Source organism: Pelodiscus sinensis, chromosome 4, assembly GCF_049634645.1.
Source record: "Pelodiscus sinensis isolate JC-2024 chromosome 4, ASM4963464v1, whole genome shotgun sequence".
Classification (NCBI taxonomy): domain Eukaryota; kingdom Metazoa; phylum Chordata; order Testudines; family Trionychidae; genus Pelodiscus; species Pelodiscus sinensis.
Genome location: NC_134714.1, coordinates 42,571,088 through 42,587,323, shown reverse-complemented (window position 1 = coordinate 42,587,323; position 16,236 = coordinate 42,571,088). Strand labels below are relative to the sequence as shown.

The 16,236-nt window shown below is 43.4% G+C and overlaps 1 protein-coding gene across 5 annotated transcripts in view; it reads right to left on the bottom strand.

Annotated features, from left to right (window-relative positions):
- ANGEL1 (angel homolog 1) overlaps window positions 1-14,247 on the bottom strand; it is a 130,087-nt gene extending 115,840 nt beyond the window's left edge. Inside the window, exons 1-3 of one of the 5 annotated variants that reach the window (XM_075926811.1) lie at window positions 14,128-14,247; window positions 11,563-11,656; window positions 9,324-9,444 (exon numbers count right to left, since the gene is read on the bottom strand). In XM_075926811.1, coding sequence (XP_075782926.1) covers window positions 9,324-9,369 — 46 coding nt within the window. In that variant the 5' untranslated portion in view covers window positions 9,370-9,444; window positions 11,563-11,656; window positions 14,128-14,247. Of the gene's footprint in view, window positions 1-9,323; window positions 9,445-11,562; window positions 11,657-12,871; window positions 13,001-13,779; window positions 14,067-14,127 lie in introns of those variants that run through there. The other 4 variants (XM_025181984.2, XM_075926810.1, XM_075926813.1 and 1 more) reach the window with 4 other exon arrangements.
- Window positions 14,248-16,236: the final 1,989 nt, after the last annotated feature.

The following is a 16,236-nucleotide window of genomic DNA, read 5'->3' as shown; positions in this document are numbered from 1 at the left end:
GTGTTGGTCTTGTGGACCAGTTACATGCAGAGGAGGCAGCATGAAAGAAGTTGTGGAGACTTTTGTAGGAGAAGCTGACTGTTGGAGTAATGAGTCTGATGTTGCCAAAGCAAAGGGGACAGAGAGGAAACACAATATGAGAACAGGGGAAGCAGAATTATGCAGATGACTTTGAAGATGATCACAAGAACCTTAGATGTTATATGGTAGAGAAGGCAGACCTAGAGGATGACTTCTAAGAGAGGAGTGGCATAAAATGATGGAGAAGAAAGAATCACAAAAGCTGCATTTTGCATATAGTGCAGCAGGAGAGATGGGTATCGGGCCAAAGAAAGGGATGTTACACTAATAAAGATGGGGGTAGGGGACAGGGTGCCAGTGGGTGCCAGGGCAGGGGCCCAGGGCAGGGGACAGGGTGCCGGTGGGTGCTGGGGCGGGGTACTTGTGGTGGTCTGGGCGGGGAGGAGGGGACAAGGACCGGTACCTGGGGATCCTGCAGCTGCTTGCCAAGGCCCAGGAAGTGCACAAGCCGCTCTCCCTTCCCCCAAACAGTGGTGCGGTACCTGAAACGCTAGTCCGTCATGCACCTGATGCCTACGTGTGTGTGGGAGGAGGGGTATCCCAGACCGCACCAGCCCCAACTGCTCAGGCAGCGTGTGCCTTGCTCCTCCACTCCCCACAGCAGCGTGTGCTGCCCAAGGAGCTGGAGCCGGCACACCAGGGACTTTATTCCACTGCTGCCTTCCTGCATAGGGGGGGAATAGGGGGAATCCCGGACCATGCCAGCCCCAACCACTTGGACAGCACGCACCTTGCTTCTCCACTCCCCATGGCAGCGTGCACTGCCCGAGCAGCTGGAGCAGGCGCAGTCCCAGACCCTCACCCCCTCAGCTGGAGCAGGCGCAGTCCCAGACCCTCACCCCCTCCCCCATGCGCAGGAAGGCAGCAGGGGAACAAAGTCCCCAGCATGCGACAGACCGGCATTTTAGATACTGCACTGGCTGTTGTAGGGGGAGGAATAGCAGCCTGTGCACTTCTGGGACCTGGCCCGCAGCTGCAGAACTCCCCCCACCCCACCCCGCAGGGAGCCTGTGCTACCTCCGTTATCCCTGGAGGTAGCAGCAGCGCAGCGTTTATCTGGGGGGGGAGACATTGAGGGGGGGCCCGAAAGCCTTGCAATTGACTGGTTGGGCCCCCAGGATCAACCAGTCAATCGCGATCGACGGGTTGGTGACCATGGTTCTAAGCCATGTGTTTCATCTCACCCTGATCCCTTTACTTGTATTCCTTTCCATGACCCTTTCTTTGACTTTGTCTTTTCAGACTTTATGCTTTGAAGGGCAGGGACTGTGCTTTTCTCTGTCTGGAACGTGTGGAGCACATTGTGCTCATCAAAAGTCATAAAATCTACCATGTATTTCGGAGAGTTTATCTGTCTGTGTGTCTGTTTGTTCAAGAATTCCTCCTAAAGAGTAAGATCTAGGACCACCAAATTCAGTATGCATCTTCCTCTTATAACTTAAAGCAAGGTAAAGGTTTGGTTGAGCCAGGGAAATGGGAAGTGCTTGGAATGGGATTGCATCTCATAAAACCATACAGAAAAGAGACAGAATCACTAGGCAGGTGAAAGGGCTTGCGGGGGGTGCCCTCCCAATCCAGGGTTGCCCCAGCACTGAGCCTTCCACCCCCCAGATGCCCTTTAGGGACAGCAGGGGGGCTGAACCTCCTGCTCCCATTCATACAGGAATATTGCGGGCTGTTCTCCTTTGTCAGGGAGCAAGAAGAAAGCACACAGTTTGCTGTATTCCTCACTCTGGCTGAGGAGTGCAGGGGGCAGATGAACATGGAATTGCCCCAGCCGGGGGACATTCACCCCTGCCCTTCTAGAGCTGCAGTGGCCATGGAGAGGTCCTTCTCATCTGGCTCCATCCTGCTGCGGTGAGAGAGAGATGGGGTTGTTCTCTCTCCCTGGGGCAGTCTGCATACTGAATCCTACATCCCCAGCCCAACCCCAGAGTGATGATTTAAAAGAAGAAAAACAAGAATTATTTCAGTGAAGGACTCCAGCAAGGCCAGGTAAAGGTTCTACTTAATACATAAAAATAGTATCATGACTCCTGTCATACCAGGTCTGACCATTGTTCCATCTATCTTGATGCCTCACCCCTGCCATGCTGGATTAGACCATCACTACTAAATAGTCCAATATCTCTGGTAGTAGCCAGTACTGGATGCTTCAAAGACAGGTGACCATTCTCCCATCCCCTTTTATTATTTGTCCAATTTATGCATAATGGATACAAATAATTTCTCTTTCCAAAGCAGTCCTTTGATTCAGTGTAGTATTGCATCTGCTGTACAAAAATAGATCAATGGCCCACCTAGTCTGGTAACTTGTTTCCAATAGTGCTCCATGCCAAATTCTTCCAAGGAAGGTATATGAACTTTATAACACAACCTCATGAGCAATATTCAGTGATGAAGAGGATAAGGGGAAAGGCCAGGATTATTTCGTGGCCCCCATTAACTTCTGCTCTGAAACTTGTGGTCTGAAACTTTTTTATATCTATCATAATTGCAGATGCTATTCTCTTTCATGTAAATGACTTTTTGCTATTAAACTTAATATTTGCCTCCATAATATAGTATAGTAACAAATTCCACAGTTTATCCCACAGCTTTCTGCTTCAAGGGGAGAGAATCTTTGCCTGCCTACTACAAGTGATCTTTTATGAATCACTGGAAACGAGGAGCCTCATGGAATGTGTTTTGGTAGCTTTACTATAAAAAGAGTCAGGAATATGAGAGTATGGTGAATAATTAGGATTAAAAGAGTCAGGGAGTTGTTTAGGAGGAAGGTGAACACCTGTATTTTAGGACATGTCCTTTACTTAGTTCCCAATATCACATATCCTGTGTCCATATAAAAGGCATTTTGTCATGTATTTCAGCAGTGTGTCCTACAATGTGAGGCAGCAGATGTATGCTTTAGCACCATGAATAAAACATCTTTTGTTTTCTTGAAACATAGATGGTTGCTCTATTTAGGGGCACAGTGGCTGTTTTTAGAGAGGTGGAAGCAGCATAAGGAAGGTGATGGCAGATGGATTTACTTCCTGTTGTGGAGAGATGAGATGGGAGAGTGAAAAATGTGTCTGGAATTTGAGGAATCTAGGAAATGGAACTGCTGTAATATGAATGTATCACATAGGACTTGTGCTGGATGGAAATTCAGAATTTCTCCATTGTATGGAACTATTGCAATCATTAGGGATATATATAAACAAACCAGAATACTGCAATAGCTTAAAGTCCTCATTAGGTCAAGTGGCAGAGGCCTGTGTTTTTATATTGGCAGTATCTCGGTTCTCCACAGCATTGTGTGTGTGATTTAGCTGGTGATCAACATGCTTATTTGCCAAGGATTTGTTATAAAAACACCGCATTGTCCCTAAGAGTCATGAAAACTCACCTCTCACAACCACTGAGCGCTTTGCCAATTGCATGCCAAGGTGACAGAAACTGGGGGAAGGGAAAAATATTGGAAAAGAGAACAAATGGGGCCAGGTAAACAGTGCTGCAGTAGCAGTAGTTTCCATGGTGACCAGAGAGGGAAAGGAGGTGGAGGAGCAGGAGGAGGGAAGCATATTGATCGATAGTACTGTGCCAGCTCATCTGGCTTCTATCCACGTGCTGCTACAGAAAGAGAGAAAATCAAAGAGCCACACACGGGGCAGACAGGGCCTGAGATTCAATACCTGGCAGCATCTCGATCAATAGATTGTTGGAAGGTGGGTAATTGACTCTCATTCTGCCCAGGAGATGCAGGGACAGAGACGTGTTTGTTAGCTGCAGATTTCCAGCTCTATTTTATCAACCAGTTTGTATGGCTAGTTGATTCATTTGTTTGCTTGACAGCTCCTCTTCAACCTCATTTCTTGCATTGGCAGCAGGACCTGAGCCATTCTGAAGTTACTGTGTCATTTTCTCCCACCCATCTCTTCTTTGTTCAGAGTGTCTTTACCCCCACATTGACCCTGAGATTTTAGACTGGAGACAAAAAGAGTGTATTTTCATAGGATTCCTTGTGCTTTCTGCTTTCACCTGCCTCTGAGATTTCATAAAAGCAGCTTCTCTTGTGGAAACTCAGCATTTCCTGTCCTGGCTGGAATCAAGAAGCAGAGAAACCACCAAAAGTAAAACAAAATAATTAAACACTTAATGAAATATCTGAAAATACTGAATTATGGGTAATGAACAGTATGGTTCACTGTGTCCTCCACAGAGTAACTGCAAATGCCCCCTTAAGACTAAAGAAGAGGGAAGAACTCCACTTACTGAATCACCACCATCACTTCCTTCAGATCTGTGGATTTTTCTCGGAGATTTCCCAGCTAAATGCTGCTCAGTCCAATTTGGCTTGGCTTATGAGTTAATAACGAAAACTCACCCTGCTTCTTTTAAATTATATTGCTAGATTCATGAGTCTTGTACTTCTACAGTCTGATTCAACTCCCAATGAAGTCTGTCACAGCCTTTTCTATATCAATGAGAGTTGGGTCATGCCCTTTAGTGAGACAAGATCAAATCCCCAGCTTTCAAGTTGTTTTTGTTTTAACCCATGGAGACACCATCAGGTGTGTCTTATATACAAACTAACAGCTGGTGCCTCTGTGCCCTCCAAAACATTTTCCTTCATTTTCTGAATGAATGGGAAATGAAGAACATCTTAACCTCTTGGCGTAAAACATGTCAGAAATAAATAGAAGTATAATAGAATGATCATAAAATAAATTATTGAAAATGTTCACTTGCTACATAGTTTTTCCTTTTGTTTCAGGGAAGGCAGACAGGTAGGCAAGAAGGAATTCAATCAGACTAAAACATTAAGGGAATAAAATAATTTCTATCAATCATGAAGGGACAAAAAAGGTGCCCACCAGGGTGGCGGACATAAAAAGTTAGGCAAAATATTGTGTTTGATGAACAGTCAGAGGTAGGATAGGGGATGGTCCCCTAGACGAGAGCAACAATATATGGCCTGCACTACAAGCAAATCAAGTACATGTATTCCTCCAATATAGCTTCAAGTCAAGTAATGCACTGCTGCTGATGTCAAGAAGGATAGTTTATTGCTGAGTCATTGTACCTGTCTGACACCAGCTACAGGTAATGTAACAACAGGCCACATGCTAATCCTGAGCAATGAAATTTCAGAATCACTCCAGAGAGGTGTCCACAGTGTATCTAGTCAGTTAATGTGAAAATTGAAAGGGACACTCCACTGTCTTCTGAAACATAGTCTCATTACTTGGAAGGAAGTAATCCAAATTCATCATAAGCATATCTGCAAGGGATGTGACATGATACATCAGCAGCCTACATCTTTCTTAGAAGAGCCCCAGAAGAAATCTCCAGGATCAAATCTGAGCCAAAAATGGAGCAGCGCAGCCCACCTAAAATATCCTTTAGCACACATTTACTCCTGACCACACAGAGGCCTTGAAGACAATATCAGTTCAAAATTGTTGTCATTTATTAAAATGCCACTTTCTATGAATTTGCCCAGGAGCATCACTGATAAAGAAATAGTTCCTCTTCCACACAAAGTAAGGAAAGTATACATCTAGTGAGTGGCCAACCTCAGTTACTGCGAAAAGATGATGGGATAACACAAAGGAGCCCATCTCCAAGGATTTGAGAAATGTGTGCACAGTTCCAAGCTGGAGGAAAGACATCTATTCTCCAGTTCTATAATACATACAATCACAAGCAGGTACGGATACCAACCGTCTAATACGACTCTGAGCACAAATCAAACCAAAACAGCTACTCCACAGAAAAAGCAACAAAGAGTGTAAAAAAAGTATATTTTCCTAGACAAAGCAGCTAACAGGCATAAGAATGAAAATGAAACTATGCTTCAGCCGTAGTAGGCTGACACACAATTCCATTAGGAGCTGTTACAAGTGATTTAAATCAGAAAAGTCTGTGGGAAACTACATTGGTACTCAGATAAGCTGAGAATCTGACAAGTACAAAGGCAGTGCAAAGCCATCTTGCCCCACCCCAGACAGTGACTCCTGAGTTTCAACATTCTGGAAACTGAGCTCAAAATCTGTTCCAATAGTTTTTATCCATCACCATAAAACTACAATACTGGTCCATCTAGCCCAGTATCCTGTCTTCTGACTACAGCCAGTGCCAGATGCTTCAGAGGAAATAAATAGAATAGGACAATTTATTGAGTGATCCATCTCCTATTGTCCAGTCCTAGCTTTTGGCAATCAGACGCTTGGGGAATCCAGTGTATGAGGTTTCTTCCCTGATCATTTTGGCTAATAGTCATTGATGGACCTGATCTCTACTAATTTATTTAATTCTTTTTTGAACTCAATTATACTTTTGGCCTTTATAACATACCCTGGCAAAGAGTTCCACATGCTGAATATGCCTTGTATGAAGAATACAGTACTTCCTTTTGTCCAAAACCTGCTGCCTATTAATTTCATTGGCTAACCCTTGGTTCTTGAATTATGTGAAGGAATAAATAACATTTCCTTATTCATTTTCTCCACATTATTCATGCCTGTAGCGACTTCTATCATATATCCCTTAGTAATTTCTTTTCCAGGCAGAACAGTCCAAGTCTTTCCTCACATGGAAGCTGTCCCTTACCCCTACTCATTTTGTTGCCCTTCTCTGTATCTTTTCCTTTCTAATATCTCTCTTTTGAGGTGGAGTTTCCAGAACTGTATGCAGTATTGAAGGCGTGAGTGTACCATGGATTTATATAGCACCATTCTGATATTTTCTATATTGTTATCTAGATCATTCTTTCCCTGTCTCTTTTCACTTTTTCATTCTTGTTACTTCTTCCTCTTCTCTCCATCTTCATATGAACTTTCTCTCTGTCCTCCCTCCTTCCCTTGCTACTCTCTCACTCTTCACCTGGGAAATAGCTTACCCCACCCTCACTAACCAGGCCAAGGCCATAGCAGCACAGAGCTGGCTTCGTCTGTGCAGCTGCCCTTGCCCCTAAGGGGACACAAACAGTGGAGAGCACCTGAGTCAGGGACAGTATCAGCATGATCTATTAGTGCAATTTCACAATGTAATTATTTGTCCTATGGGAGAGGCAAACAGGTGGGACCCATCTTCATGGTCTCACTGCAGAATCAAGGCAATCAGAGAGGTAAAGCAGCCAGCTGATGTCACTATGCAAGACACAGGCAATGATGGTTTTAATACCACAGCCACACACCATGTCTAGTATCTACTGCCTTTATATTCAGTGTCTGAGTTCCTTTTACCTTTAAACACCAGGCACTGCTTATTTACACTTGCTCACAACTCCACTGTGACCTGCATCTATGTTTCTTACCACCATCCTCTTCCCTCTACCAATTATAGTACAGGTTGGACCTCCCAAAACCGGGACTCCCTCATCTGGCAACATCTGTGGTCCGGAACCAGGAAGTTCTGGCTGGGGGGCCTCAAGGGCAAGAGGACTGGCAGCTTGGAGCCCAGAGCCAGAGCCCTGGTAGCGCAGCAGGAGCCACAGCATCCCCAGTAATAGGGCCAGGGATGTGGCAGTTGCAGCAGCTGTGGTAGCGGGGCTGGGGCCAGAGATGCGGCAGCTGAAGTAGCGGTGCCAGAACTGGAGACACGGCAGCTGTGGTAGCGGGGTCAGAACTGGAGACATAGCAGCTGTCAGGGTCAGGGGTCAGGGCTGGAGATGTGGCAGCCATGGCAGCCCCGATAGCTGGACAGGGGCCAGGGCAGTGTGGGCTGTTGGAGCCACTGCAGCACAGCAGCCCAGTGGAGGGAGGGGAGTGGCTGGGACCAGCAGCAGGGAGAGAAGTTGGTCTGGGGAGCTGGTAGAAGGGGACCTCCTCTGGTCAGCTTCCCTCATTCAGGACTGATCAAGTCGACCAGAGAGGTCCAACGTATAGGCTCATGATTCTCTTTGTATCCTTCCACAGTTCCCATTTCCATGCTGTGCTCTATCCAATGGAACAAAGATAGTCTCTTGCTTCATATGTTTCTGAGTTACATAATAGGGTTTACCTTTAATGCTCTGTAGGCAAGTTGAGATTTTTATCCTAGTTAGTATGGCAGAGGGGTGGGGAGAAGGTATCCAGGTGAGGAATCCAGTAGAGATAGTAACAGCACAGTGAGGGTGTGTCTGCACTACACCTGTAGCTTGAAATAAGCTACGCAATTTGAGCTAAGCAAATTGCGTAGCTTATTTCGAGTGTATTTCAAAATAACTTATTTCAAAATTTGGCGCTGTTTACACAGTGCTAAATTTCAAAATAGATAGCAATTCCGACAAATCCCTTGATCCTCGTAGAATGAGGTGTACTGGGATGTCGGAATAGCAAGCCCATTATTTCAACTGCATTTTGAAATAATGGGTGTGCTGTTAAGACACAGAAAATGCTGTTTGGGATTCTGGAGGTATCCCGAAATAGCACCACTATCTAGACATTCCCTGAATGTGGGCAAGCAGAAACTCAGATAAGGAAGGCATCAGACAGAGGTCTATGTGGGATGCACACCCAACAAGTTTGTGGTATCACAGACACCTCAGTCTCTGCACTGCAACAGAGATGGTTTTAGAGCAGAACCCTGTTTCCATAGTAACAGCACAAGTGAGAGCTTCCTTTGGAGAGCAATTTAACTCTTTAAGAAGGTGAAAAGCAAGGCTGACCTCACAAGCTCACCCAGTGCAGCTCTCAGGCCAGTCCTATCTCCTTAGGCTACTTCTACTCTATGATCTAGGGGTATGAATTCCCAGCTCATGTGTATATATTTGTGCTTGCTTGATGTGAACTAGTGTGATTCAAAGCAGTAGTGTAGTGGTAGTGTTATGGACAGCAGCAGCAGACACACAGCTTAGCCATGCCAAGTAAATACCAATGGAGTTCGGGTGGGTTTGTATGTGCACAGCTAAGCCGTGCCACAGCTGTGCTGCCTAAGCTACTACAACTACACTGTTTATACTTGCGCTACCTCTTACCAAGCGAGGACGAGTATGTGTATGTGAGGTAGGAATCATACACCAAGCTAATAGTGTAGACAGTCTCAGAGACAGGTAAGTGGCTCTCTGTCAGAACCATTTGTGAACACAGGATTATATGAAAAAGAATTTCTAGGCTTGATTCAATCCCCAATCGGCATCCAGTTTCTGGGTTCCCACAAGATATAAGGAAAAGATGAGAAGTTGAGCCAAACTCACTATGGGTGCCAGCCAGGATAGGAGGATGGGAGGCTAAGCAGAAAGTATCCCATGGGAAAGGGAGTATGGGAACAGTTACCTTTCAAAATCTGCCTCCTGCACACCTGCCTTCCCCGGTTTCCCATTAACTGCTGCTTCTCTCCTGCCCGTTTTCTGATTTCATCCTCCCATCAGGTTCCAGTAAAGTGCTTTAGTTTTATCTGCATGAAGCCAATTTCAAAGTTAAATTGACAACTCTAGTAAGTTTTATTTTCCTGCTTACCCAGCTGTACACCTATCGCCTTTAGGAAAGGAGCTGTAGAAATGGGAGTTTATCATTACTAGGGTTAAATAAGAGACACCAGGAAAAACCAAGATTGTAGAAAAGAAATGGAGAAAAAAAGTTAAAAAAAAAGTCAACAGATACTACTACAGAGATTACTCAAAATTAAACCAGGACTGGAAATGATTTTCCTCTCCCAAGGAAACTTGGAAGAATTTGAAATGTTTTCCCATCCTGAATCTGGAAAATGTCAAACTCTCAAAAATGCTAATTTACTAATAAGCCAAAAAAATTCATTTTGTATTAATGAAATCACTTTGTTTCAATGATGGCCTTTTTGTTTAAGAAAAAAAATATAATAAACTTACATTTCAGAATCAAAACTTAATCATCAAAATACAAAACTTTTCAAGTGGGACCTTTTGACAATTTCAAAACTTCTTTTTCCATTTTTTTAAATGAAAAGCTCATCAAAACTGACCCTTTCCCACAAGTAATTTGGAATCCAATAATTCTGCATTTTCTGATAGAAAAACAAATTTGTCCAGAAAATTCTTACCAGCTCTGCTTAGAATCCTATGTCAGTCCCCCTTCATGGCTACTGTATTCCTAACCATCTATCTCTATGGATCAATCTCAGTCCAGATTTTGTTTTACAATTGATTTAAAATATTGCAAAATTCTGAGGTCATAGGGCTCATGTACCAGAATTGGACTGGGCTTCTTCCCAGTACTGATACTGCAGTACAGCAAGAGCACAGTTGATGTGCTTTTCTACTGGACAAATATCCTTCAGAGGAGACCTTTAGAGGTCTGTTCTGCAAAGCTCTGATGTCTACTGATGGCTACTCATAGCTTTGCACTCATAGGACTAGTCATGTGAAGACTTAAAATCCTTTTACAAAAGTAGATATGTGTGATCCCCATTTTAAACATAGACCTCCAAAACCAAGGTCATCCAGTGAGTCAGTGGCAGATTTGGGAAGACCCCTGCTTTAACGATGTATACGAAGTATACGATGCTCCCTCACACAGTACTTTTCAAAAAGAATCAGTGTTAATCCTTGTGTCCTTGCTGGCATTCATTTGTGTGGTTAAAAAAAGGCTCTGATATCTGAATGGATATAGGATGGCTGCTGTCTTTAATCTCACAGGGTATGTCTACACTACAGCGTTATTTCAAAATGTCTAATTTCAAAATAGTTAATTCGAAATACCTTATTTTGAAATAACGCCTCTACACACACAATGCATTTTGAAATAGTGTTTTTCTATTTTGAAATAGTGCATCCACACAGAGTGGACGTTGAATCGCACTTAAGGCTGGTTGTAACCAGTTCCGGCAGAGCATCAGGTCAGAAGTTGCCTTGTGGTCAGGGCGGCCAGCAGGGCATCCTGAAAAGGGCTGGAGGCCCCCTATTTCGAAATAAGCGTCTACACAGCACTTATTTCGAAATAGCTATTTCGAAATTTGCACTATTCCTCATGGAATGAGGTTTACCAATTTCGAAATAAGCCCTCCGCTATTTTGAATTAATTTCGAAATAACGGAATGGCTGTGTAGACGCTAGGAAAGTTATTTCGAAATAACTGCTGTTATTTTGAATAACTTTGCTGTGTAGACATAGCCACAGTGAGCTGTTCACTGGGTCACATAAAATACGTTTGGTGGGTCTCAATCTAGTTTCTACATAACTGGTGTCTATGTCATAAACCCCATCATATTTGGCACTAACTTGCCCCCTTATTTGCAGCCCCAGCAGGGAGGTCAAAGGTCAAATGAACTAGAGACTGAACTCTTTTCTCATCTCCAGAGGGGTCCTTCTGGGACAGAGTTGAGATAGTATTGTCAGGGCAGGGTCTATGCATAGGTGGGAAAATGGGTACTGCCCTTGCCTGGACTGCACCTGTCCTATGAGATTTTCTGTATTTGGGCATTTGTTTGACATCTTTCACCAGATTCACTTCACATAAAATAGAGGAAATAAAAAGACAGGAAAAAATAAGTTAAACACTAATAAATAAACATTTTCACGAATGATTTCATCTTACTTACTGTGGGAATATGAATAGAGATCTGAGCTTAGGTAAATCAGGTGGACCTCTTATCCATATTTCTTTTCTATATTGGGAGTAGAAGCTGCAGCAACCTGAGAAATGGAAACATTTACAATTAATTGGAAATGTTACATTTGCTGTTCATGCAAAAGGCATAAATATTCATATCCTGAAGGCTGACTTTTGGGTTCGCTCCTTAGCAGGAAAGGATTTATATTTTGAATAAAAAAAATTCTCTCTTCCTCAGTAAATGTAAATAGTTTATATCCCCTTAAATGGGAATCCTGCCCAATCTTGCAATCCTTTTGCACATACACCCCCATAGACTACAGTAGGAATTACTTGTATGTAAAAACTAATGGATCAGATCCTTTATTTACAGTCAGAATGAGAGGGAGCCTGAAACAGAAAGACAGGACCTGAGATCACAAAATGAGAAGATGGATGAAATTAATGATGACTCAAAAACACCTGAGATACGGAGTTAATTTTCTAAATTGGTCAATAAAAAACAATGAAAAATGGTGGACAATTAAAACATAAGGAAGATTTTACATTGTCAACAATTGATAAAGAACAGGGAGAGAAATACTTGGAAAATATAACTACACTGGGGCTGGATGATTTGTTATTTAGGGTGTTAAGGGAATTAGCTAACAAACATACATCACCCAATGATTTTAGAAAAGTCATGGAACTCTAGTAAAATAGTAAATATTCAAGAAAATCAAAAGTAGCCCCTACCCACTGCTCCCCCAGCTTCATTTTCTCTTTCTTCTTCCCACCCTGCTCCCATAATATTGTCTCGGCCTCTATCACCCCTCTTCTCTCCCTTCCTGTCATTTCACACACTGGTGCCAACACTGATCCAGCCTCCCTCTCAGTTACCTTCACCAGTTATTCCCAACTTAAACACATGTGCTCTGCTCTCCCACTTCCATCTCCTTTCTTCTCTCCCATCACATTTCATTTAATCCCACTCTCTCTGCCTCACCTTTCATCTTCTCGGTTGGCACGCTCCCCATCCCCTTAGTTCTGTCCATATTTCCATGTCCTCTTCCATACCTCTGCAACCTCAGTTCCTATCCTTGGTTTCCATTCATCTATTCCTCCCTCAGCAGTCTCTCTCCACCCCATACCCTGTGCTCTCCCCTATTTCATTCTCAATATAAAGAAAACTTTTACTGGATGGAGGCTGGATTTGTCTTCCCTCATCCCACCCTCCAGCATCCTTCCTTTTTCTGTTTTAATCATTATCTTTATCTGATTAATAATAAATTTTAACACAAAAAAACCCTGTTACTAACCTTTCCATAACTGGTGTTCTTTGAGATATGTTTCACATCTCCATTCCAATGTAGGTGTTTGCTCGCCTTGAGCACAGCCCCTGGAAAGTTTTCTCTCAGTAGTATCTGTCAGGTCAGGTCTGGATTTGGCTGAGAAGTGTTGCAAATAGCATGTCAATAAACTATGAACCTTCCAATTGCACAACTGTTTGGGAATCACCTACATTGGAGAGGACATGTGCAGGGGCAGCTCTAGATTAGCTGCCAGCAACTGGTGCCCTAGGTGAACCATGCAATCAGCGCCCCCACCTCCAAACCCCTCAATGATATTGCACCACCATTTGGTGCCCTAGGCGACCGCCTAGTTCGCCTCTATGGATGGGCCACCCCTGGACATATGCAAGGACTTGAAGAAAAAATGATTACTGACCTCTTTGTAACTATTGTTCTTTGAGATGTGTTGCACTTTTCCATTTTAAGACCCTTTCTCCTACCCTTCTGTTGGAGTTGGGTGACAAAAAAAAGAACAAAGGGGGCTGCAGGTTGGCAGGAACCTTTATACCATCACTATGAGTGTGTGATAGCAGGGGGCATCAGAACTGACCAGACAGATACCACAGAAGGACAATTTTTCATTGGCTGTGCTTGGGGAAAGCACACATCTATACTGGAATGGACATGTGCAGGCATTCAAAGAAGAATGTGAGTTAGCAATATATTCTAGCAAAATGGCATGACAGCGAGATGTATGAAGCTGTGAAATCCTTCATGCATTTCAAAAATGGCTGGACACACCCTTAGAGAAAAGACTGCAGGAAATAATCCTGCCCTGGCTCCTAGGTAGTCTAGTAGGATTTTTTTTATTTTTAACATCTATGATTCTGGAACGTTTTAAGCAGTAACGTGATTTCCCCTGACTAAGACCTTACCTTGACTGTCCCAGCCAGTGCATGCTGCCTCCTATTTAACAGTGGACACTATATCTCTTGATGGAGCTTTGGTTTTCCAAAGACAATTTCAAAACTGGGGAGCAGGCCCAACTCTAAGGCAGAGACAATATGGAGGGGAGAGAGTTCTGAACTGACAGTGTTGGTCTGTGGCTCCATGCTAGAAGTTAATTAGTGAAGATCATCCCAAAAGGATCCGCTGACCAGGCCAAGGACTTCAGGAAGCTCGCCTCATAGTAATTACTGGGAAAGTTCCTGATGCTTTGCTCCTGATTCAAAAGAAAGTAAAAAACAAAACAAACAGTATGTTGGGAGAATGATTACACCCACCTCTATTTTGCTCTTTTGTTTCTGAGATCTCACAATTTCAGAGCAGGATGTTTTGTTTTATTTTATTTAATTTATTTATTTATTTTGTTAGCATGGGTTTTTTTCCTCTGGGACTAGTTCTCCTGGTTCCCAGTCATTTCCTCCTGTTTCCATGGCAACTGCAGCTGAGTCATATGTGCAGTTGCCATGGAAACTGTTCTAGTGCCCCTTTGAAAGGCTGCCCTGAATCAAGAATGAGTTTTGCATCTCTGGTGCTCTGTGGAGCAAACCTTGTCTGATTCTGCCGGGGAGGACATGAGGCACACTGTATAAATTCAATATAAAACCCAAACTAAATCCTCCCTCAGAGGGATTTTGAAAGCTGGTGAAATGGGTGCACAGTAGAGAAACTGAACACTCAGGTTTGCTGCTCAAGGTGGTACAGGAATTTTTCAGTGTGCTCTGGGCACGCAAATTGATTTAGAAATATCAGATCAATCTGGCCATCTAGGAAGAGGCTAGTGTTAACCTCAACTAGCGATCATTTAAAACTATGCCTGGCCTTGGGATTTAATACAGTAGCATGTTTACTAGCACATATTAAACAAACCTTTTCCTTAGTGAGGACAAGACAAAAGATTGCATGACCATGGATCTTGGCCCAAAGTAGGATGTTCTCTTCCTTGCTTTAGTTATGTAATGCCAAAGACTCTTGCAATACCCTCATGCAGGAGGACAGTATGGCAACAAGCTGGGAGTATCCCCCAGATCCTTGCCTGACTACCACTGGCACCGTGCCCCGAGATATATTACTTTTGAGTGGAAGTGCTTATTGAGATGAAGGTTTGTCTATGACTGTATTATTTGTTCAGTGTTTATTGAAGTTCTTATTTTGATGGTCTATATTTTTTTTACTTGTGTGTAACCTGTCTGTGTCTTGCCTTAATGTTTCTTTGCTCTTTGTTTTTCTCTCTAGGAGTCATCACTCTAGGAGTGATCATCTTTGACAGAATGACAGACCACTAGGACCCTTTATCAGGCTCAACCAATTTTCACCCTTTTCTACCTTTTCCAGTGGATTCACCAGAGATTATGCTATTCTTCAAGGTAAGAGGGAATGGCTATTCAGTGATGGAGTACTATGGGGAAGTCAATATGGATCTTTGGGGATATTTCGGGTGGGGAACTAAAAGTGGCAAACCTAGGTTTGTTTCCTCGCTGATGTCCCTTTTCTGTCCTATATTTTTCAACACTCTGGAGGCTGTACACATTCCTCTGGAAGGATGCAGACCTCCCAGCAACCCAGAACAAAAGGAATTTTAAAAGAGAAATGGTGTATTTTAGACTGTACATTCTGTAACTTTTCCTTAATTTTCATTTTGGCAGAGGAAATTCTGTTGGTCCCACTGATGTTTTTGTAAAAAGAAATAAATAAAATGTATGTTTTAGAATGTTTCTCTTTCTGTGACTGCTTGGGGAATGTGACACACAGGATTAAGCCAAGACTACACATGATCTACCTCCTGAACAAGCCCTGAACAAGGATCAAGGGGATAGTCAAAAGCAACTCAGATTTCACTTGCTGAGTTAGTCCTACTCATGCCAGGACTAGATAAGCAGCATATGTTTCTGTACATGGGAACTCAGGTAGGGCTTCTGAAAATTTGACATGATCAGTCAACCCTAAAACTCACATCTGTCCTGGCCCCTTTGTTCCCTACTCCCACTCAGGTTCCTTTTTTGGGAGCGGCCTCTAGCTCCTCTGCTTCTCTCAAAAGGAGCAAGGGTTATAGCAGGGAGCACCCAAGGCAGCATGAGGTCAGAGTGTGCTAAATTTGGTATGTTCTCTATTCTAGTTACTTGATTCCCCTTCTGCCCTCCTGCTCTTTGGCAGGTGCTGCCAACAGAAGCACATCACATGGTGCAGCTCCATCTTACAGGAGCCCCATCTTCCTCATTCACTATCTGGGCTCTGGAGGACTGCAATCAACAACTCCATACAAAGCTGGGCAACAGGCCTTCAGCAATTCCCTTTGCAGACATACACTTGCTTCCCAGTTGTTTAACATGAAGCTATAGTAGTCACACTCCAAACATCCAATTCCTGCACTAGTGCATGACTTTGAGATG